The sequence below is a fragment of the Sus scrofa genome, chromosome 8 (assembly GCF_054392235.1).
Source record: "Sus scrofa isolate SSC_HxYL_T2T_F1_AM1 chromosome 8, Sscrofa_HxYL_maternal_Yorkshire_Landrace_v2.0, whole genome shotgun sequence".
Classification (NCBI taxonomy): Eukaryota; Metazoa; Chordata; class Mammalia; order Artiodactyla; family Suidae; genus Sus; species Sus scrofa.
In genome coordinates this window covers 46,721,337-46,746,277 of record NC_139390.1, presented here as the reverse complement: position 1 = coordinate 46,746,277, position 24,941 = coordinate 46,721,337, and the positions used below count along the sequence as shown (strand labels likewise).

The window sequence follows — 24,941 nt, the reverse complement described above, 5'->3', positions numbered from 1 at the left end:
TCAATTCCAGGATGAGACTGGGACAAGGAATCAGACAGCAGGCTGCAGCAGGCCTGGCCCGCACTGCTGCAGTCCAGGGCTCCATCAGATCTATGGTGAAGGGGATGATGGCCACCCTTGGAGGTTGACAAGGTGCTCCCTCCTGGTAGAAAGAAGCTTCTGGTTTTCACTTGAACCTTTAAAGCAAGCTGCTTCCTGGACAGGCTGGCTTTTATCTACTCTTGCAATAGTGGTTGAGTTCAGTTGTGAATACTCCCTTGAGAAAAATCTATAATCATATGCAAAAAAATATTCCTACAATGTTAGGAAGCAAGTACACAGGCCCAGTGAAGCTGAATCACAGTCCCAGGAAGTATTAAGAATATCTGGGATTCTATGACAAGTATGATAATCAGGTGTGCTAACACCAAACTTCACAACAAAGGATTTGGGAAACATAAAGGAAGTATTCTCACCCCCACCTCCCAAAAAACTAGTATAATAAGCCAAGACTCTATCCAACTTGCATGATAATACAAAACAGCTCCTCATAAACAAGTGCAGAGAATTGTGAAAAAGCACAGGTCTAAGGTCCAAAGACCCGAGTTCAGGAGAACCGTGTATGGATGGATCCTGAAACAGTCTTTCAATTCCTCTGCAATTCAAAGAACTTATTCTAAAGCAAGAATAATACCATCCCTGCCTGAGAAAACTTTGGTATGGGCAGGAATTTAATATCCATACATTTCTGTAGACCTTCTCATGTATATATTCATTCAAATTTTACTTAAACTGATTTTCAAGGCAGTCACTTCACGACCTTGAACTGATAATACCGTCATCCTTGGGTCTTAGCTGCCAATACCAGAAATGGTTTTTACACCACAATTGAACAAGTGAGCATGGTGTGAACACAGTCTCTGTAAACTGTACATTCACAACTCTCATGTTTGCTTCTTTTCTTATCAGTGTTCCCTAGGATTCATATCGTATTATCCATTTTCACAGCAATGAAACCAAGTTATCTCTGAACTTCAATATACTTATGCAGTTCTACACCATCACATGTAAGTGTCAGGTGTGGGGTTTGAACTTTAAATTATGTAGTTCTAGACCATCACATGTAAGTACAAGTGAGGGCCTCTGAACTTTAGTACATTTATGTAGTTCTATAGCATCGCATGTAAGTGTCAAGTGTGGGTCTTGAACCTGACCCGTCACAAACAGGGAGGGGTCTTGTCACCTACCTCTGTCACTGTCATAGAGGTATGCAAACTTGTCCCATTGGTAGTATTCAATCAGACTGAGAAGGGCTCCTTTGAGGTCTGGTCTCATCTGAATGACAAATGGATGCGTGCCATCTGTTGGGAAGCTGGGCGTGATGAAGGAGACGTGGAGTGTTCCACAGAATGATGTGATGGTGTTTACAGACTTCTTGTCATAAAATCCAAAAATGGCATAGACTCCTCTTGAAAACTGGGAGCAGACTAGAAGAACAGAGGAAAGAGAAAGGAGGAATCATTGAAATCAGGATCCAATCACACAAATTTGCTTGAAAGTTAACACTTTTATATAAAATATGAACAAACTGACACACTGAAAAATACAGAGGGTTAATATCAATAATTCATTAAATTTAGGAGCATTTATTAGCTTAGCACTTTATGTGAGGAATTCAAAGAATTATAAAGCATTGAAGAAATAATTCTGGCTCTGGGACTACATCAAATTAAAAAGCTTTTGCACAGTGCAAGAAACTCTCAACAAAATGAAAACAGTAGCCTACTGGATGGGAGAGGATATGTGAAAATTACATATCGATAAGGGGTTATATCCAATATATACAGACTCAACATCAAAAAAAGCAAACAACCTAATTGAACAGTGGAAAGAGGACCTGAATAGATATTCTCCCAAAGAAGATATAAAGATGGCTAACAGGTAAATGAAAAGATGTTCAACATCACTATCAGAGAAATGCACATCAAAATCATGATCTACCATCTCACACTGGCCAGAATGGATTTTCTCAAAAAGACAACAAATGACAAGTGTTGAGAGGATGTGGAGAAAGGGGCACCCTCGTGCACTATAGGTTGGAATGTAAACTGGTGCAGCCAATGGAAAATGTAATGTCATGGAAATGAAATGATGCACAATGGAAAACACTTTGGAAGTTCCTCCAAAAATTAAAAGTAGAACTAAAATACAATCCAGTAATTCCACATCACAGTATTTTTCTAAAGAAAATAAAACGCTAATGTATGTACACAATGTTCACAGCACCATTGTTCCCATCAGTCAAGATACAGGAGCAGCCTAAGCGCCCATCAATAGATGAATGGATAAGTCACATGTGAGATATATGGAGAGACATAGATATAAATATATACGTGTGTGTGTGAACACACACACAAGGGAATACTACTCAGCCATTAAAAAGAATGAAATCTTGGATGGACCTAGAGGATATTGTGCTAAGGGAAGTAAGTCACACAGAGAAAGGCAAATATGGTACAATTTCACTTATATATAGAATCTAAAAAATAAAACAAGTGAACAAACAATAAAACAGAAACCAAGTCACAGATACAGAGAACAAACAGATGGCCACCAGACGGGAGCAGGGGTGGGGAATGAGTGAAATCAAGACTTACAAATTTCTGGCTACAAAAATCAATGAGTCATGGTAATGAAATATACTCCATAGGGGGTACAGTCAATAATACTTTGCAAGGTGACAGAAGGTAACTAGACTTATCACAGTGCTCATTCTGTAAGATATGGGAATAACGCCTTATATTGTGCACCAGGAACTAACATAGTGTTATAGGCCAATTATACTTCAAATACAAACTCATAGAAAAAGGATCAGATTTGGGATTATCAGAGGTGAGGGGTAAGGAGGAGGAAATGGGTGAAGGTGGACCAAAAGTACAAAATTCCAAACATAATATGATATCATTTTTATGTGGATTCTATTTTTTTAAAGGATACAAATGAAATTATTTGCAGAACAGAAGCGGACTCAGATCTTGAAAACAAACTTATGAAAAATAGCCATACTACTCAAAGCAATCTACAGATTCAATACAACCCCTATCAAATTACCCATGACATTTTTCACAGAACTAGAACAAACAATCCAAAAATTTATATGGAAACACAAAAGACCCAGAATTGCCAAAGCAATCCTGAGGAACAAAAAACAAGCATGAGGCATAATAACTTTCCCAGACTTCAGGCAATATTACAAAGCCATGGTAATCAAGACAGTGTGTTACTGGTACCAAAACAGACATACAGACCAATGGAACAGAATAGAGAAGGCAGAAATAAACCCAGACTCCTATGGTCAATTAATTTTCAACAAAGGAGGCAAGAATATAAAATGGGAAAAAGAAAGTCCTTTCAGCAAGTGGGAAAACTGGACAACTGCATGTAAATCAATGAAACTGGAACACATCTACACACCATGCACAAAAATAAACTAAAAATGGCTGAAAGACTTAATTATAAGACAAGACACCATCAAACACCTAGAAGGGAACATAGGCAAAACGTCCTCTGATATCAACCTTACAAATGTTTTCTCAGGTCAGTCTCCCAAAGCAACAGAAATAAAAGCAAAAATAAACCAGTGGGACCTAATCAAACTGACAAGCTTTTGCACAGAAAAGGAAACCATAAAAAAAAGACAACTTACAGAATGGGAGAAAACGGTTTCAAATAATGTAATTGACAAGGGCTTAATCTCTAAAATATACAAACAATTTATACAACTCAACAGCAAAAAAGCCAACAACCCAACTGAAAAAAATGGGTAAATGACCTGAATAGACATTTCTCCAAAGAAGATATACAGATGGACAACAGTCACATGAAAAAAGGCTCAACATCACTGATTATTAGAGAAATGCAAATCAAAACTACTATGAGGTACCACCTCACAACGGTCAGAATGGCCATATTAGTAAGTCCACAAACAACAAATACTAAAGAGAGTGTGGAGAAAAGGGCACCCTCCTGCACTGTTGGTGGGAATGTAAATTGGTATAACCACTATGGAAAACAGTATGGAGGTACCTTAAAAAACTATACATAGAACTACCATATGACCCAGCAATCCTACTCTTGGGCATATATCTGGAAAAAACTTTCCTTGAAAAAGACACATGTACCAGCATGTTTGTTGCAGCACTATTCACTATTCACAAGACATGGAAACAACCTAAATGTCCATCAGCAGATGATTGGATTAGGAAGATGTAGTACATATACACAATGGAATACTACTCAGCCATAAAAAAGAACAAAATAATGCCATTTGCAGCATCATGGATGGAACTAGAGACTCTCATACTGAGTGAAGTAAGTCAGAAAGAGAAAGACAAATACCACAGGATATCACTTATACCTGGAATCTGATATATGGCACAAATGAACATTTCCACAGAAAAGAAAATCATGGACCTGGAGAATAGACTTGTGGTTGCCAAGGAGGAGTGGGAGGGTGTGGGAGGGACTAGGAATTTGGAGTTAATAGATGTAAACTACTGCCTTTGGAATGGATAAGCAATGAGGTCCCGTTGTATAGCACTGGGAACTGTATCTAGTCACTTGTGATGGAGCATGATAATGTGAGAAAAAAGAATGTATACATGTATGTGTGACTGGGTCACCTTGCTGTACAGTAGAAAGTTGACAGAACACTGTAAACCAGCTATAGCAGGAAAAATAAAAATCATCATAAAATTTAAAAAAGAAAAAAAGAAAGAACGAACTTACAGTTACCAAAGGGGACAGGTAGGGGTGGGGAGGGATAGACTGGGGATTTGGGATTGGCGTATGCACATTGATGCATATGGAATGATCAGTGGATGGGGACCTGCTGTATAGCACAGAGACCTCCACCCAATGTTCTGTGATTATCTATGTGGAAAAAATATCTGAAAGAGAATGGATGTGTTTATACTTATAACTGAATCACTTTGTTGTACAGCAGAAATTATCACAACCTTTTAAATCAACTACACTTCAACAAAACTTTAAAAAGTATGTTTGACTCCATGCAAAACAAAGATTATTTCCAAAATATTTGGGCTAAGGATCATCATTCTTTAAAAATATATATGCATACAATATTTTATTTGGAAGTCCCCATCACTCCCACAATCACTGGCTCTCTACCAATACTTGGAATCAGTGAACTACCTTCTCCCAACCCCCTCCCCCATAGTCAGACCATCACTAAGTCACGGTCATTCTAAACCCTAAATATACTCAAAGGTGGTCCACTTATTTCTATCTCCATTCCAACCATCTTGGTTCACTAACAGCATCTATTTTGTACCTGTCCTTGGCCTGGCATGGTACATTAACTCCATGTATTTACCTTGATAACACTCAAGGTAGGAACTATTATCATCCCCAAATTACTGATAGGAAAATTGAAACATAGGGTATTAAGTGACTTACCCAAGGTCAGAAAGCTCATAAGTGAGAGATCAGTATTCAAACCCAGAAACTCCAGATTCAGAGTCCACGCTCTTAACCAATGTATAATATTGTGCTTCTTTCTAGGATTATTGGACTACCTACCCAGTGTTTATCCTCTATCCAGTCATGCCCCTTGAACTCAATTCTCCACAATACAACCAGAATATCTTATTGAAACACAAATATGATCACATCTCTCTGAGAAGTAAGAGTTACTTGGTCCAAGACTAATCCCTACAATGCACTATAGAAGCCATCCATGCCACAGTGCTTAAGACAACCAATTCAGGTCAATCACATGCTTTAAATGAATTAATAGCTAATTTTTTAACCTCAAAGTTTATTTCAGTCCAAAATATGAAAGTTAACTATCCAGAAACATAATCTAACAACCCAGAGTCAAATACCAAGTAAGCATCCTTTTCAGTGAATTACACCTCAGTTAAAGGATAAGGCCAGTATCATCACATTTCATTTTATTATCTTCACAAAAATAAATGGTCTATACAAAAAATATATTTGTTCCATGAATAAGAACATGGCTAAAAATATATACAGATTCTAATAGCCAAATGCAGAAAAGCAATATATGATAATAAATAATTTTTAATAACACTTGTGTGAATTAAATGAAAGGAAAGCAAGACTGGCTATTTCTTTGAGTGGTCTTTATTCATCAAATTTTTCCAGTTTCCTTTAAATATTTTCTAATCTTCAACTCAACTTCTGCCTTTCCAACATAAGATGTTTTCTGGGATTTCTAGGTTATGTATAAATAAGATCAATTGACATCTCCTTCACTATGAACATTCTCAAGAATAGACCAGTATGTCTCTGAAAACAACTGTATATAGTTCTTTCCATTTACTTTAACACTTTAAAATAAAACAAAGATGAGATTCCTGACTCTTATTCATATTTATGTTTTCTTCCTTGTCTGAATGCAGAAGTTGAAAAAACCTTTAATGTGTTTGATTCTGCTCATTTTTCACATACATGAAAAAGCCCTTTCACTGTTAAAATGCTTCTAGGCAAACTATGCCATGATTTTTTTTTTTATACATGGATATATGTGTACTGACATGTACCTTGTAAATCTCAAGCTTGTTCAGAAATTGTGGATTCCATAGGACATATAAAAATGAGAAATCACTGTAAAATTCTCTCTGGGTCTATTTTATTTCATTTCCTGCAAAAGTGTTGGCATATCATCTAGAAACTATAGGAATATCGGGCAATATGACGTATTAATGAGACTTCCTCTTTCCATTGTCAGTGAAATCACTACTGGGATGGGAACAGCAACCACAGCCTCAGCTCAATGCTCAGTACAGGAAGCCACTGTTTCAGTACAGAGACAGTCTTAATAAGGAGCTATGCTTTTCATTTTCCATTTGTGTTAGACTCTGGAGTGAGTTGTCATGGGGCCCCCTGGTTGTCGTGTCCATCTGGAAACACTGGGCATTGGCCCAACAACAGGCACGAGCTGCACAAGCCTTCAAAAGAAATGACAATTCACCTAAATCAGAAGACATTGTTTTTTTCATGCAGTTCAGCTATTCTCAATGACCATAATTGTATAACGATGGCTGTTCACTCCTGACTATCCCAGCCACGCCTTGACCTTTCCCACTTATCTTTTATCTCTTGATGGCACATACCAAATTGCCTACTTTCCTATATCCTCTATTTTTACAGATATTTCTCTCTCAGGGTCCCTTTACCACAAATACAATGAAGAGCCATTTGGTCAACATCACTCTCCTCCCTCTCTTGCCCTCATGTCTGTCATTGTCCCTGTCCCCAAGCTTGATAAGGCTATCATTGAGATTTATACCCAGGCATCAGTCAGAATGCTGACTTCAGTTAAGGTATTTTCCTTACCCAGTTTGCAGTGATCACCTCAAGATGAAAAATCGAGCCCTATATGCCTAACACTCCATCCCCAAAATATCAAGAGTGTTTGCTCTCCAGTAGTGATGTTCTCCGCCATACAGCACAAATACAAAACCTTACTGACATAATACAAAAAAAAAAAAAAAAAAAATCTTGCACTACTCTGAAAGGACCCCTCATTTCATTAGAAATGAAATTGCCCATTTTCATTTCTACCATATTCCCTAGCAATCCTCCAAAATTTTAAGCCATTTCCCTACCTTATATCCACCCTCAAAGAAGGAAAGTTTACTGAGACTGTTCAAAGAATATATCACATCTCTGGAGATGATTTCAAAGACAACTTTCTAAAATGAGTTAGACAAGACTGCACCCAATATACAGCCAACTTCTGTGTTATCTCAGAGGCAGAGGAGGGAGCAGAAAAATAAGTTTCACCTCTAGATTTATGAGCCACACAATTACCTGATAAAACACTATTATAAATTTCTGAATGATATTGCTAATTAATACCAGAATTGCATTTATGTCATAAAACTCCTAACTGAATGTAAACTATTAGGTAAAGATGTTCTCACTGAGTACAACTTTAATTTATTATTTAATATTAACTTTGAGAAACTCAGCAAAGGCCAGTCCTTTGAAAAGACACTTTAGGTCAAACAGCTGAAATAATAATCTCCTGGGTGGAACTTGCTGATTATTCCACAAGAATAAGAAATTACAAGCCCAGATGATAAAACCCAGTAACAATGCTGATGATGCATCCAATGCATATCTTTTTCTCTCGGGTCATTCTGCTCAATGGTGCTGCTAATGTAGAATACTCCATAAGTCTAGAGAAACTTGCATGGTTATTTAGTAGCAAGGGAGAAGGATAGGACATGGTTTATTTTTATTTAACTTTTCTTTTATATGTATAAATTGCCATTCACTTCTGTGAAACCCATAATCTGCTTTATAAACAGGAATGGTGCTATGCAGCTTGTGCAAATTCTGGTGCACATTGAATCACCAAGCAATCCTGACCTCCCTACTCAGGGGCTAGCAGCTATTAGGGCCAAGGGTGGATCCCCCGTTGCTGGAGAAACACTGAAGGTCAGTCTGAGCTTGATATATTTCCTTTGAGTGTGAATCCCCCTCCCCATTCCCAGCACTGGCATCCTCACCGCAGAGGAGGGCAGTGCTGGAGCAAGAGGGCCTAGTGTGGGCACTGGACATGTAAACTCTGTCCATGGGCTGTGGTGGCTGCAGCCCCATCAGAGTCCCAGGTTGCTCCTGATCTGCTGCCTCCATAAGCACCAGTCGTGGTTACCCTACCCTGTTCAGATGTCATTCAAGGTCTGAGCCAACTCCATTTCTCATGACTGAGCACTCCTCTCTCAGCCCTGGCAGCCCTTGCCGTTGTGTGGAGTTGCACTGCAGAGCAGGTTGGAAGGAGCAGGCCCTGGGCTCAGGCTGGGGCATGCATGCCAGCAGTCCAGGAAAACTGGATGGCGTTACCTGCAATTTCAACCTGCATCCTCCTCCTTGCTTAGGAAGTACACAAGTGAGTGTGCTCTTCACCGATGGAAACCAAGTTTATTACCAGCCCTCTCGTGAGTCCCACTGGTTTTCAAACCAGCTTTGAGGTCTCACCTTCCTGGTGTCAGACTCCAGGGTTGGGACACCCAATATGTGGCTCAAACACCTCACTCCCCAGGAAGGATCTCAACTCATGTAACCCCCCTCCCCACTTCTGTATCCCCTCCCAGGGCACCTGCCACTTCTCTTCCTTTCCTACTTGATTCTTTGTGGATCTTTCTCTCACCTTTGGTCGTACAAGAGTCTTTCTGCAGGTCTCCAGTTCATTTTCAGTGAGAATTACTCCCATATGTAAATGTACTTTTGTTGTGTTTGTGGGAGGAGGGGAGCGCTGCATCTGCCCTCTCTGTGTGCCTTCTTGACCACAATCTCAATTTTGTACATTCTTAGCTGGAGTTGACAGCTTAACTCCAATCTTCCACTCCAGTATCATCCACTGGAAAATGTTCTATATCGTGCCAACTAATTCCATTAAAAAAGGAAAGGAAACCTTGAAAACATGCTGCAAATCATGTCTTTATATTGACTTTTTTTTTTTTCCTTTCTGCTCATGGCACCATAACTCTTGCAATCATTGATTTTGGATATTTCAGAAGAATTAATTCATTACTCTTCCTTGTCCTGCTCATGCCATCTAGAATCATTTCCATTTTATTCCACTACACTCATTACACATTAACTAAGTATTGTCATGAACCTCCTGAGTACAGTTCTAGGTATGAAGAGGCAGCATTAAGCATGATAGGTAAGGTCCTTACTAATATAAAGCTTGCACGGTATACTTCTCAAGTGTTTTTGCACCTGCACCTTTGGTTTCTTCTCCTTGGTTCTTCTGCGTCTTCTCTCTCACCTTCCTCCAATCCATACTCTTCCTATATGAGTCTTCCTAAAGAATATCACATAAAAAGTATTCTCCAAGGATCATTCTTCCAATCTATTTTCTTCTTTTTTTTAACACCCTGTCTCTTAGAGGTCTCATCTCTTTTAATAAGGTCCAATTCCATTTTTTATGTGTGTGCAAATGTTTCCCAAACCTGAACCATTTTAACAGTTTCCTCCCTACATATACTATTTACTGAGACAATATATACCATAAACATAGTATATATTATTATGCAGCAAATACACTACATATACTGTGCGTGTATATAAGCTAAACATATACTATAAAGATACTGCACTGATTAATTTTTTAATCTTGTATTTACATGATTATTTCCTATGTACTTATTTGCTAGTATGAGTTTTAATTGAAATGTTTAATACTTTCAAGACCTCAAGTGTGAGTTTTCTAGAATAAGAAACAATGAAAAAGAAGTGCACAAAATACTACCATTTTACTTTTTTAAAAAATCCTATAACTTTGATCTCAAATGTAAACAGCATAGAAAAGCTATTATTCTGGAGTTCCCATTATGGCTTAGTGGTTAAGGAAACCAACTAGTATCCATGAGGATGCAGGTTTGATCCCTGGCCTTGCTCAGTGGGTTAAGGATCCGGCGTTGCCAGGAGCTGTGGTGTAGGTTGCAGACCTGGCTTGGATCCTGCATTGCTGTGGTTGTGGTGTAGGCCAGCAGCTACAGCTTCAATTTGACCCCTAGTCTGGAACCTCCATAGGCCACAGGTGTGGCCCTAAAAAGACAAAAAAAAAAGAAAAAAGAAAAAAGAAAACTTATTCTGTACCCAGGGATCTTGGGCTTTGACTTTAGATGGAACAGTGGTAGAGACTAAAAGTGAGAATAACCTGGGATTGAATCCTGGCTTTGCTATTATCTAGTTTCACTTGGCCAAGTTATGTATTTCACCCTGTCTCAGCTCAGCCAACTGTGAAGGAAGATAATAATATTACCTACCTATTTAATTTGGAACAGCGCTGTATGAAAGAAAAATAATCTGCAACAGTGCTGACAACTAGTAAGCCCCAAATAAATTTTTCATTACCTCCCATTTTTTTTTTTTTTTCAGGGCCGCACTTGCAGCATATAGAGATTCCTAGGCTAGGGGTCTCATCAGAGCTGTACCTGCTGGCCACAGCCACAGCCACAGAAGCAATGCAGGATCTGAGCCACATCTATGATCTACACCACAGCTCATGGCAATGCCAGATCCTTAACCCACTGAGCAAGGTCAGGGATCGAACCTTCATCCTCATGGATGCTACTAAGATTTTTAACCACTGAGCCATGATGGGAACTCCATCATTACCTCCCTTCTTAAATGCCATGTTCTCATCAATGTTGACCTTAACTGTTTATTGATCATGCACCCGAATTTTACGCATCCTTTTCCTTTAGCATAAAATTCACGAATTCTATAGGACAAGGGTTCGTTTATGAAAATCAAACCTATCTTTTTAGAATGTGGAAATCACTCCTGACCTCTCCCTTTATTCCCAAAATGCAAACTGTCACCAAGTACAGTCTATTGATGCATCAAATCTCTACTGTCCAACTCTTCTGACATTGCCTTAATGTGGACTTTAAACATTTATTGACTAGATTGCTGTAATAATCTCCCAAATAGCCCACTTTATAATGTCTATCAATGCAAATATAATCCTCCTGCTTAAAATCCATCACTGTCTTCCCATTGCTTAGAGAATAAAATACATTCCAGGGCTCAGGTGTTGCCTGCTCTATGTGGTCTGAGTCACATTCCTCTCCTACATGTGATCCAAAAGTAATCTGCATTTCTGCATATTATTTTGAGTTATAAATGTTTGCCCTTGAACTCTGAGCTAACTGAAAGTAAAGAATCAAGTGTTATTTATCTCCAAATGCATAGCCAAAGGCATTTTGACACACATCAGGCATTTGATAAATGTCATGCAAAAAGGACCAATTCTTCCACGAAGGGTGTCCAGCTTACCATCAGTTGAGTATGATCCCCGATTATGATCCCCACTGGCACTCTGTTTTACCTCTCTTTTGGCCTGAAACACAGTATGCTTGAGTGTGTGTGCATGAGCGTGTGCTGTGTTTGTGTGTGTGTGTGTGTGTGTGTGGATGGAGGTGATCTGTGACCTCCTTGACAGCAGGGGTGAGTGCGAGAACAGAGTAAGAACACCTGAAACAGACACCCCATTCTTCCTGGGCCATCAGGCAGAAGAGTCATTGAACCTGAGTCCAGGTTTTCTAATCTATTGAATGAGGGTATTGATTCCTGCCTAACTTGCAGGAATTACTTAAAGTTTAAATTAGATAATATATAGAGAAGTGCTAGGGAAAATATAAATCATTAAATAAATATATTAATTACAATAAAGTCTAACCATAATGATTTGTGTATTCTCTTTATTTATTTTTAATTTTTTGTCTTTTTGTCTTTTTTTTTTTTTAGGGCTGCACCCGCAGCATATGGAAGTTACCAGGCTAGGGGTCTAATTGGAGCTACAGCTGCCAGCCTACACCACAGCCATCGCAACGCCAGATCCAAGCCATGTCTGTGACCTACACCACAGCTCACAGCAACGCTGGATCCTTAACCCACTGAGCAAGGCCAGGGATCGAACCCTCAACCTAGCCGGATTCGTTTCCGCTGCGCCACGACAGGAACTCCTGTGTATTCTCTTTAATATCCAATTCAGGAATTTTCACAAGCACATGATTAAGTATTTGTTGAATAAACACATGACCTGAACTAACTGTATAACAAGGTCTAAAACTGGTTCTTTTTTAAATTTTATTTTATTTTTATTAGAGTATAGTTGATTTATAATGTTGTGTCAATCTTTACTGTACAGCAAAGTGAGTCAGTCATACAATATATACATGCCCTTTCTTATATTATCCATCATGTTCTATCCCAAGAGACTGGATATAGTTTCATATGCTGTACAGTAGGACCTCATTGCTTATCCATTCTAAATCCATAGTTCGCTTCCATCAGACCACAAGTCTGTTCTCATCTGGGAATTTCTATTTTGTAGATAGGTTCATTTGGGTTCAAAATAATGCCATTTGCAGTAACATGGGTACAACTAAAGACTCTCATACTCAGTGAAGTAAGTCGGAAAGAGGAAGACAAATACCATATGATATCACTTATATGTGTAATCTAAAACCACTTCTTTCAATGAAATTTCATTTCTGTTGATCCGGGGTATTTCTGAAATCATACCATAATAACGTTTTACTCCTTCACTATCAAACTGCAAAAAAATGAATCTATCATTCCTTATGATGGGAAAACCTCACAACTATTACTCTGAGAAGACAATCTTGAGATTATTTATGAAATCTAATTATTTTTAGCTTTTAAAATATATATGTGGAAAAGTTGTCCTAAGAGAGGCTAAGTTACCTACTGAAAAAATGCGTAGTGCAGGACGCAACTGAAAACCTAAACAAAAGGGGCAAACTTCTTTGTTTTGGACAGATATCCATTAATACATTTTGCACTTGAAAATATCCTCAGGGATTCTCACAATCTCTGCAGCACCTTATTTATATAATTCAATGGAATTGTTCAGGCCTGAAAAGGTACCATAAGCAATATTTATTTCTCAAAAAATGTAATTGTTGGAATACATGGGATTTGGAACACTGGTTCCTATAAAAAATCGGGGAGCATGTGAAGAATGGAAGTATCATTCTTTCTTCTTGGAAAATGTAGGCAAATCAATACACTGTTCTCATCATGAAATAGAATAAACCTATCTACTTCCCACTGATGGCATCATTTAAAAGTTTATATATCTACCAGGGCACCGTCTATTCTGATCAACTGACAGAATTTCACTCCCAGGAGCTGACAGTTCAGCGTTTCCCATAAAACTCTCATCTCTTGAAATGCCAACCCTTTGCTCATCTAATCCTGTCCTCCAGTGGCCAGCACAGTTCCTGGCATAGATACGCAGTTTACTGTGAATGCCTGAAACACTCAATGATTCAAAGACAATGTGAAGAATGATAAACATACACCACAATGACATTTTCTATAAATTGCCTCTCTGATGATTTTCCCTATAGCTCAGCCACAAATCATTACTATGAGAAATAATTTCTCCTTTGCATACATTTTTATCCCATTTTGCATACAACTACTAAATGTGAGAAGTATCATTACTCAATAACAGAGCGTTATGAAGTTGTAATAATACATTTTTCTTTCCCTCTAACCAACATTTATCCTCCCTGACCTTTGCACTATGTTTGCTGAGTGAGGTGAAATGTCATAAGTTTATGGCTGTTGCCCACATTATATGCTTTAAAAATCTATAACATTTATTCTGGCCTCATTCATCATCCGGGGAGAGCAGGCAATAGGAGAACTGGCGGTAATAAGCAATAACTCTCAAGTGAATTTTAATGATGGGTTCTGGACACGTAAACGAAAGAGAATTACCTCCGTTTATGTAAGACGTTATTTCACAAACGATAGACCCATTCTTCATCCCCTGGACAGGCAGTTCCTCCTTACAAATACACATGGTTCTAGCCTCTGCAAATTCTTGCTTGATTCGTGCTCTAGGCAGGTTGTGGGCACATTATCCCTGGTGTGATTTCAGTGTGGTGGGTAGAGTCCCAGCTGCAAAGCGTGGATCCCTGGCTTCCAGTCTATAGTGACACCAGCCAGCTGTGTGCTCCTGGCCAACTGCCGCTTTAAAATGTCTTGTGCCCTCAGAAGTACCCCTGACAACAACTCAAACTTGGGCCCATGTGGCCAAACATCAAAGAGAGAAATTTTACAAAATGTCAGATAGTGTGTATTTATTATTCATTACATGCTTACTCAAGGGAAAATGAGTGTGTGAGATGCAATACATTTTCTCAGTTTAAATGCTACTTTTTCCACTATATTAGTCTTTTTCCTTTTTATCTACTTTCTTTTTATATTTTTCTCCCTCTTACTTGCCCTGTTTCCACCTTCATTTTGTTTTACCTTTTTGTTTTAGGCCACCCCCCAAAAAAACCCATACCATAGCAGCAACTTGAGCCACAGCAGTAACAAAACCAGATCCTTAACCTGCTGAGCCACCAGGGAAATCCTTGTTTTACTTTTCTACTTCATGTTTAGTGTACCAGGAATATCCTCGGCTCCACAGCCACTATTTTTTTTTATTTTTTAATTTTTATTTTTATTTTTTGTTTGTTTTGTTTTTTAGGGCTACACCTGTGACATATGGAAGTTCCCAGGCGAGGAGTTAAATGAGAGCTGCAGCTGTTGGCCGATGCCACAGCCATAGCAACAGGATCTGAGCTGCATCTGCAACCCACACCACAGCTCATGGCAATGCTGGATCCTTAACTCACTGAGCAAGGCCAGGGATTAAACCAGAGTCATCACGGATACTAGTCAGGCTTGTCACCACTGAGCCATGACGAGAACTCCCCACTCTTTTTTTTTTTAATTGAAGTATAATTGACTTACAGTGTTGTTTTAATTTCAGATGTACAGCAAAGTGGTTCAGTTATATATACATCTGTTATTTTTCATATTCTTCTCCTTCATAGGTTATGATGAATACCGAGTATAGTTCACTGTGCTCTACACTAAGTACTTTACCTGTTTTATATATAGCAGTGTGTATGTGTTAATCCAAAACTCCTAATTTATCCATTCCCCTTCTCCTTTGGTAACCATAAGTTGGTTTTCATTATCTGCAGGTCTGTTTCTCCACAGCCACTATTGATCATGATTCCTAAAGGAATTCTGATCTCTTAACCTGACTGTAATTAAAAGGTATAAAGGAACTTGTGTCTACCAAATACAGATTTGATGACATCTCAGCACAAACAAATTTAATTTTTGTGATCAAAATCTATGTTTAAAAACAACTGAAAAATAATGGAATGAATGATATAAAAATACTTCTAAAATTGAAAAAAAAATTGAAAAAAAGGAAAATTAGATTTCTACTTAAAATAATTTTTCTTTAAATGGTATGCCAAAAAATGGCTGAGCTTTACTGCCATAGTCATCTGGACACGCTTACATTGGATCCAAAAGCCCTCTTGCCGTTGAGTGGCTCAGAGTTCTGAGGCTTTCAGGAAACTTCTTGCTCAGCCTATTCATTGGTAAGTGAGAAGGTTTCAACCTATATGCCTCTCTGTTAACTCCTATAAGCTTATTAAAAGAAGAAATAGGAATTCCTCTTGTGTCTCAGCAGAATAAGAAGCTGACATAATGCCTGTGAGGACAGATTCAATCCCTGGCCTTGCTTAGTGTGTTAAGGATCTGGTATTGCTGCAAGCTGCAGTGTAGGTCACAGATGTGGCTCAGATCTGGTGTTGCCCCAGATGAGGGGTAGGCCTTCAGCTGCAGCTCCAATTTGACCCTTAGCCCTTGAAATTCCATATGCCGCAGATGCAGCCATAAAAAGAAAAAAAAGAGAGAAAACAAGTTTTGAGCATCATGTAAGGAACAATTTTGTAACTGCACTAAGAAACACTCTGGACATCCCAAAATGGCTGCATGCCTGGGGGAATTAACCTCAGCACAGTGGACTCACTCACACTTCATGCGTGGTCCTGGTAAAATTAGAACCTAGGCTTTGCTAAAGGCACAGGGCACTTTCTGATGTTGGCCAAAGGGCCTGCCTGCTTCACTGATATACCCCAGCCAATGACAGAAGCAATGATAGAACTGATGGTATGATAAGATTTCCCTCAAGAAGCTATTAGTAACTTATGTCCTGGCCCTTCCATTTATCTTAATGATGCAAATAAAATATAACTCGAACAAATCTTAACAAGTATATTCACTAAAAGGCTATAATTCCCCTTCTGTCTCTATGTTTCTCAGAGGCAACCCCCACTTGCAGCCCTTTGGCAGATACATATCCACACCTGTAGTTCCGATTACAGTTGATTTTGTTTCCAGTTTTTGTTATGTTTTTGATTACTGAGAACTAATACAGCTGTCCAATGACTGACTTTGACATTTGACAGAGAAATTTCATGCTGGTACAGATGTCATTCATTCTTTTAAACCACTATTTTAATGTGCCCTGACTTGGATGTATCATTGTTTCACTAACATTCCCATCTGAGATATTTAGATTGTCATGAATTTTTGCCACTACAAACAAGACTGCAACAAACATGTCAGTAAATGCATCTTTGTGCACCTGTGATAATATTTCTGCAGGATAGATTATTAAAAGTGGAATTGTTTGCTTAAATGTAATGTAATGCTGGATAAAATGTCATCCTTGCTATCAAATTACCACCTAAATACAATGTATCACTAAACACTCCCATCAAAATAAGATATATTATTTTCTTTTCTTTTAATTTTTGGTGTTCTTCACTAATAGTGAATATGTTTCACCTTTTAATTTTGTAAGAATGTAATATATATGTAAAAGTTGCATTTCACTGTTGCTTCAATAATGAAAACTTTCATTTTTATACCCTTGTGGTAGAAGGCATTACTCCTAGTTTCATTTTTTATGTATTAACTCTTAAAATTCAGAATATTCTATTATTATCCATATTTTACAAAGGAAAAATCTTGAAAATAAGTAATTTTTAATATAACACTTCTAGAAAACAATAGGAGAGTCAAAGCAAGGCGGCCTGACCTCTGAGCTTGTTCTTTTAGCCACTACACTACACTTCTTACTAGCAAACAGAAAAAAATTGGATTTCCATCATTATTAGTAAGAAAGTGTATTTTTATATTTTCCTCTCTTAACTATACCTATAGTTTGCAGATTTTTTTCCTATTGGGTTCACTTAAATTTTGATGCTTAATCCTCTTTACATGTTAAGCTCGTATTTTTCCTTCATTTTTCTTTTGTCTTTTCCTTTGTTTATAATGACATTTGTCACCAAATTCTCAATCTTCTCCTTGATGACTCCTAAATTTTGTGTCTTGTGTAATACATAAGGATTTTCCATTCCAAGATTTTCAAAATTTTCATGCTTGATTTCATAATTATTCTTCTTAAGTAAATTCTTATAATATTAATATTTGGATTTTTATGCAGGGGAGAAATCCAACCTTGTTTCCACACAGATATTTTCTTAATCTTTTACTTAACCTTTTAGTTTAATTACTGACTTCCCCCCCCTTTTTTGCCACACCTGTGACACATGGAAGTTCCCAGACCAGGGATCGAATTCAAGTCACAGCTGCAACCTATACCACAGGTAAAGCAATGCCAGATCCTTAACCCACTGTCCACAGGAAGGACTCCTCCCCTTAATTTTAAATGCTAAGTTTCTCTCTGTACTGAGGTCTACTTCTAAAGAAAATACTTGTTTTAATTACCATGTCTTTTCAAAACAACTATTGTTTTCAATGTCATTTTGCAAAGCTTTCCTACATACTAATTTACATTTTCTTCCAAATTTTGGTTAGGTTTGGATTGAAACACAAATTAACTGGCAGGGATTAACATTTACAACATTAACTTTATGGCCAACCTCTATTGACTCAGAAATGTTTTGATTTTCAGTAGAATTTCACACTTTTATTCATACCCTTCACAATTCTTATTAGGTTTATCTCTATTTATTTGTAGCCTTCTTACTGCTATTATCAGAATTTTGTTTTTATGTTCTCTATTTTAGATATTGCTAGGGCCTAAGAAAGCTGCCGAATTTAAAATGATACCTTTATATCTAGTGATATTACTGAACTCTGAACAGTTCTATGAGCTTCTGTTTGATTCTCTTAGACTCTCCTAAATGGAAAATACATTTGGGGGTTAAAACTTTACTCAACTCACATTTGGACCATTATAATTTGAGAAATCATTTCTCCTTAGTTTTTATTTTATTATATTTCTTAAAATAATAATGAATTGAAAAGTATACTTTAACCTGGTCTCCATGCAATGAAAATTGAATGAGAATTTGAATAATTGTCTGACCTAGTTGATTAATGTGTATAATTATACTCTTTTATACAGTCTATCATTCTTCTTCTCCAATAATATAACAACTTTTTATTTTTTTAATTTTTTAGTTTTTTTTTCATTAAAGTGTAGTTGATTTACAATGTTGTGCTAACTTCTGCTGCACAGCAAAGCGACCCAGTCATACATTCCCTTTCTTATATTATTTTCCATCATTGTCTATCACAAGAGACTGAATATAGTTCCCTGGGCTATACAGTAAGAATACAGACTTTTAAATGCCTGTATTTCATATGAATAATTGTTTCAATTTTCCACTTCACTTTACCATGTTATCCAAGATGATGAAAAAAAAAAAAGGAAGGGAATACAATGCAAGTTACTTAACATCAACATTTAATTATTACCAATATGGTTCTATAATCATTCAGACTCTATTCCTAGCACATCACAGATACAACAATGCAAAGGAAAAAATAACTATCCAAGCACTAGTAAAAGCCAGAATATGGAGCAAAACTATTCAGAGGGATAAAACAAAGTACACAAAAAATGAATAGCTAAAAAGGGACATTCTAGAAGAGAACAAAAAGAGCTCAGTGTAAATTGGTATTGCAATAACCATTTAATTTCTATGAAAGGAAATAACCGAAAAAGTAGAAATGCATGGCTAATAGCTAATTGCAAGGAAACACATTAATATTGCATGTATCTTGTGCTTTACACTATAAGTTATTTCAGCTGCATATGACTACTAAAAACAGGCACATATGAAATCACTTAAAGCCATCATTTCAAAGATATCTAAATGAATGGCTGTCTTGTTCCAGAGAACACGTGTAATTCTGTACATAAATCCCAAAGTAAACTGAAGATTTAGCCATTTGCAGGGGGCTAAATTAAATGCAAATGGTGAAAACATAAAGCAGAAGCAAAAATCTCTACTGGAATCTGAACTACTGGGTTTGTTTTCTGGCTTTTTTCAGAGCTACTAGATAGTTGCCAAAGCCCTGGGAGATTATATTGGGGAAACAAACAAGCTGGGGATAACCAGCACCTCTCAGATAACCTCTCAACGAATCAGACAATATGTTCTGATTTAAAAACATGAAAAACAAAATTGTAGTATATTTCGTATGCCTATCGGAATGATAATGGGTCTTTCATCAATGGGAACAATATAAAGTCTTAGCACCAAAGCGAAGAAAACTAAGGCATATCCTCTGAATCAGAATATACACAAAATTGCTAGTCTATTTCTGTGAAATTGTTTCTTCTGGGATATTAGGGTAGAAAGCAATGATGTATCTGGCCAAAGCTGGTGTTTTATGAATGCTAATTTTGCAGAATGTTCAAGACAATATGAATTTTGATGAAGCAGGTCTACGTGAGTATCTAAGTACAAATTTTTTTAATGGCCCCACTCACAACATATGGAAGTTCCCAAGCCAGGGATTGAATTGTAGCTGTAGCTGTGCCCTATGCCACAGCTACGGCAATGCCAGATCCCACTGTGCATTGCCATGGGATCAAACCCGCAAACCAAGCCACTGCAGCTGGATTCTTAACCCAGTGCATCACAACAGAAACTTCAAGTGTAACTTTCTTTTTCCCAACATATTTCTTACTCTCAAAGTATCAGAATCAGAACCAGCATAGGAAAAAATGCAACACATGATAATCTGATAAAACTTTGCCAAATTACTTGTGAAACTATATAGTATTCTTCATAAGATGTCATTTCCCTTAAATTGGTATACCATATTGTGTGTTATGGTTATATTCATTCTGTAGCCAGAATCTACACTTTAATTGGAACAAAAAGGAAAATCTTTGAAATAAGTGCAGTGAGTCTGATCTCTACATGACTATTATTCTTTGAAGTAACAGCTAACACTTATAAAAAATATTAAGTTCCAGGAACTCTTCTTAGGGCTGATTATACCAAATCATGTAATCGTCCCAACAACCATCAGGAAGGGGCATTAGGTTTTGTGAGTTCACACAGCTTGTGGGAGTGGAGCAGGAATTTGAACCCACATAATCTGAAACTAACGAGAAAATGTTACTTAAGAAACCCTGGGACAGTAGATAAGATGAGATAAGAAATAACAATAGTAGATGAGAAAATGAATTCCAGAGACCTAACAGATATCCCAAGTGAAACCAGTATTAGGGAAAATAATCGCTCAAGCCTGTAATTTAATGCTATTTTCTAACATATACATCTTCTTAATATATGGATCGTGTATGTGCGTGTGCACTGAGGCTTCCCTTTGATATGTTTCCAAATAGAAATTTTCCGCTAGAAACTATATCTATAGACATTTACAACTTGAAGATTCAGTCTTTTCTGTAACTCTGTTGAGAGCAAATCCCAAGGAAACAATTCTAGGGTGATAAACTAAGAAGGCAAGTATTTACATGTAAATTTAGATACATGTCCAGAGCTTTTAAAAAATCTTCTATTTACTATGGTTTTCTTATCTATTTATACAACCAGCACAAAATGGAGTAGGGCAGGAATTTACCTAATTTAATCACCATATCCTCATCCAATAATTAGGCAAAGCCTCATGAATTTGATATCTCTAGACAACAGTAACATGGGATTTAATTTTGTAAGTATTGGAGTTCCCGTCGTGGCACAGTGGAAGTGAATCCTACTAGTACCCATGACGATGTGGGTTCAATCCCTGGCTTTGCTCGGTATGTCAGGGATCTGACATTGCCCTGAGCTGCGGTGTAGGTCACAGGCGTGGCTCGGATCCTGTGTTGCCATGGCTGTAGCGTAGATCAGCAGCCATAGCTTCAATATGGCCACTAGCCTGGGAACTTCCATATGCCTTGGGTGTAGCCCTATAAAAAGCAAAAAAAAAAAAAAAATGTAAATATAACATAACGCTTAGGAGCACTGACATACATACATCGGCTTTCTTTACTTTCATCAATGCTCAGGTACTAAAACTCAAACCATTTTATCTGTTGTTGTTGTAATGTAAGTCCTTATTGTTCATGTCCACAGTATTCTGGAAAATACTTGAAGAACATATATGTTACATTTTTTTAAAAAGAGTCTCCATTCAGGTAGACTTTTTTATCTTTAATGACAGTTTTTAGAACATTCATAAGGAGAATGATTTGATTCAAAATCAAATTTGAGGAGTACCTGCTGTGGCACAAGGGGATCGGCAGCAGCTTGGAAGCTCTGGGACACAGGTTCAATCCCCAGCCTGTTACAGTGGGTTATGGACCCAGCGTTGCCACAGCTATGGCTTAGGCTGCAACTACGGCTCTGATCTGACCCCTGGCCCAGGAATCCCATATGCAGCGAGGCAGCCAAAGAAAGAAAGAAAGAAAAAGAAAGACAGAGAGAAAAAAAAATCGTATTTGACTAGTCAGAGCAGAGTTCCATTCTACTTTCTGTCATTTCGCACCTGGGTTAGCCATGAAGCTACAGAGGAAGATAAATGCCAAACACAAATAAACAGTTAAGTTGGTGTAGAAGATCTTTCAGTATTTCACCCACACTCACAAAACTCAACTTTGCTTCTGTATTTGTTTGATGTTCCAGTTATCACTCTATGTGCCCCAAAGAGCCAATCAAAACCAAGGCACGAATTGACTCAAGATATCAAAAAATCATATGGGGTGAAGAAATATGAGACATCATGAGAAAATACTAAATGTGGAGGCCTTTGAATATATGATAATGCTCCTAATTTCCTCACTATCAATATTGGAAAAAATAAGCACATGTTTGACTGTGCCTTTAACTGTCTTTTAATATACTTTTAGTAATCTGTCAAACATGTGCTTATTTTTTCCAATAATGATTCTGAGGAAATTAGGGGCATTCTGATGCGTCTGCCTTGTTTCTAATAGCAAGTTAAATTATGTGTTAAAAGAAAATAAAAAATAAGCCCAGCTTCCCCAAATTTTGAAAAAAATCTTTTAATAAATGTAAGATATATATACACACAATAATTCTGGTCCCATTAAGATAGTATGTACTGTAGCAAAAAGAGACCCAGTCCACAAGCTTTAGCAAATTCTGGTAACATCTTTAGAACTTGGTGGACATAGTTGTAAAGTGCAGCCAAGATATGGCCCAGAGAAGGCTGGACAAGTACTTGTTTGAAATAATTAACATTAAAGGGAAGTTCCCATTGTGGCTCAGTGGTAACAAGACCAACTAGTATCCACGACGATGCGGGTTCAGTCTTTGGCGTTGCTCTGGCTGCAGTGCAGGCCAGCAGCTGCAGCTCCAATTCAACCCCTAGCCTGGGAACTTCCATATGCTGCAGGTGTGGCCCTCAAAAGCAAAAAATAAAAAATATAAAATAACATTAAAGGCAAGAATAAGTTTAAAGAGAAAAACAAAATACTAAGCACAGTGTCTGATAAGCACCTAAAAATGCAACCTGGTTTTAGTTTTGGCTGTCGTTTTCTGTTATTTTAGTTTTGCTGCTTTCAACTTGGAGATTAAATTATTGGAGACTTCAACATCCAAGAATATTCATGTTTATGAGGACAGGACTTCATGACTCTGCTTATATTAGAAGAAAGAACTGAAAATTGGGGAGAGCAGCAAATGATTTGCTTCTTCATATTCCCAAACAGCTGTCCTAAAAATGTCTAATACTCTATTAGGACTTTTTTTTCAGTTTTCTTACAGCATACTGGGTTGACTTTCCTTCTTGGCAATATGGTTAGCTCAGGGGCCCAAAAAACTCTTCTTTTCCTCCTAAATAATGTTATATATGCATAGCTGAGTCTGCAAGAAAGGAACCATCCAAAATAACAGAGAGAGAACAGGAAAGTTTGGCAGGATATTGAGGACTGCCTCCTTTGAGACAATGATTTGTCAGGGTGACCAAGAACCTTGGACTCAAAGGCTCATTAAGGAAATAAGAAAGGCTTCAGATGCTCCCCAAGATAAAGGAGAGAAAGAATGGTCAGCAAGCAAAAGAAGGACATGGAAAAATTCCTCATACTTGGCTTTTTCCTGAGTGGAAAAACAAGGTCACCCCTGATCATTCACAGCCATGGGTCACACCAATCACGAGCTTCGTGGCTCCCATTTATATTTGGGAAAATTCAATCATGAGGGTAATTGAAAGTCATTCTGGATGGAGCCCCAATCACTAAGCAGAAGCAAAAAACAAAAAACTAACAAAAGCACTGATCCTACCTAAAAATCAGTAACCACCACCCAGGACCCTTTCAGTTCCAATCTATTAACAGAACTCAAATATGAGCTCGAATCCTAAAAAATAAGAAAGGAGAAATTTTTAAAAAGAAAGAAAAAACACACACCAAGAAAAAAAAAGCAATCAGAAACAAGGATCAATAGACATAGAAAAAACAGAAAAAAATTCACTTCATATGTGCAATGTAAAATAATCTTAAGTCTAGATACTTTGGGAGTTCCCATCGTGGCGCAGTGGTTAACGAATCCGACTAGGAACTATCAGGTTGTGGGTTTGATCCCTGGCCTTGCTCAGTGGGTTAAGGATCCAGCGTTGCCATGAGCTGTGGTGTAGCACAAAGATGCAGCTCAGATCTCATGTTGCTGTGGCTCTGGCATAGGCCAGCGGCTACAGCTCCGATTAGACCACTAGCCTGGGAACCTCCGTATGCTGAGGGAAGCTGTCCAAGAAAGGCAAAAAGACAAAAAAAAAAAAAGAAAAAAAGTATAGATACTTTGATTTTTTGAAAAATCAAAGAAGATATTTTAAGTATGAGCAAGAAGTAAGAGACCATAAAATGGTCAGTTATAATTGAAAGAAAGTGATAAATACATATATTAAATTTTAAGATTTGATGGAAAGATGAAGCATTATAGAAGATGAACTAGAAAGAAACAGTAATTAGAAGTTTTACCAAGAATCACCCATAATCTTCAAAGTAAGCAAAGAGATATGTCACACAAAACAACTAATTGGAGTTGTTTCAAGACAGAATGGATTGGATGAGAGAAAAACTATTTAAAGACATGGCTGAAGTTTTTCTAGAATTTATGAAAATACATATTTAAAATTTAATAAAACCTAATTTTATAAACAGACTTTCACAAAACTTAGTGAAGCTGCAGTCTATCAAAGCAAAGAGAGGTAAAGGAAAAGCAAAAAGAAAGACTAGCTATAAAGAAACATGAATTATAATGATAGCA

General features: G+C 37.4%; 1 protein-coding gene across 5 annotated transcripts in view; it reads right to left on the bottom strand.

The window, feature by feature from the left end:
* Window positions 1-24,941, bottom strand: part of GRIA2 (glutamate ionotropic receptor AMPA type subunit 2) — a 169,182-nt gene that overhangs the window by 79,767 nt on the left and 64,474 nt on the right. For all 5 annotated transcript variants that reach the window (XR_014812513.1, XM_084972125.1, XM_003482389.5 and 2 more), the window contains exon 3: window positions 1,227-1,466. Coding sequence is in view for 4 of the 5 variants with exons in the window: in XM_084972125.1 (XP_084828251.1) it covers window positions 1,227-1,466 (240 nt within the window). In the remaining variant the exon portion in view is untranslated. The remainder of the gene's footprint in view (window positions 1-1,226; window positions 1,467-24,941) is intronic.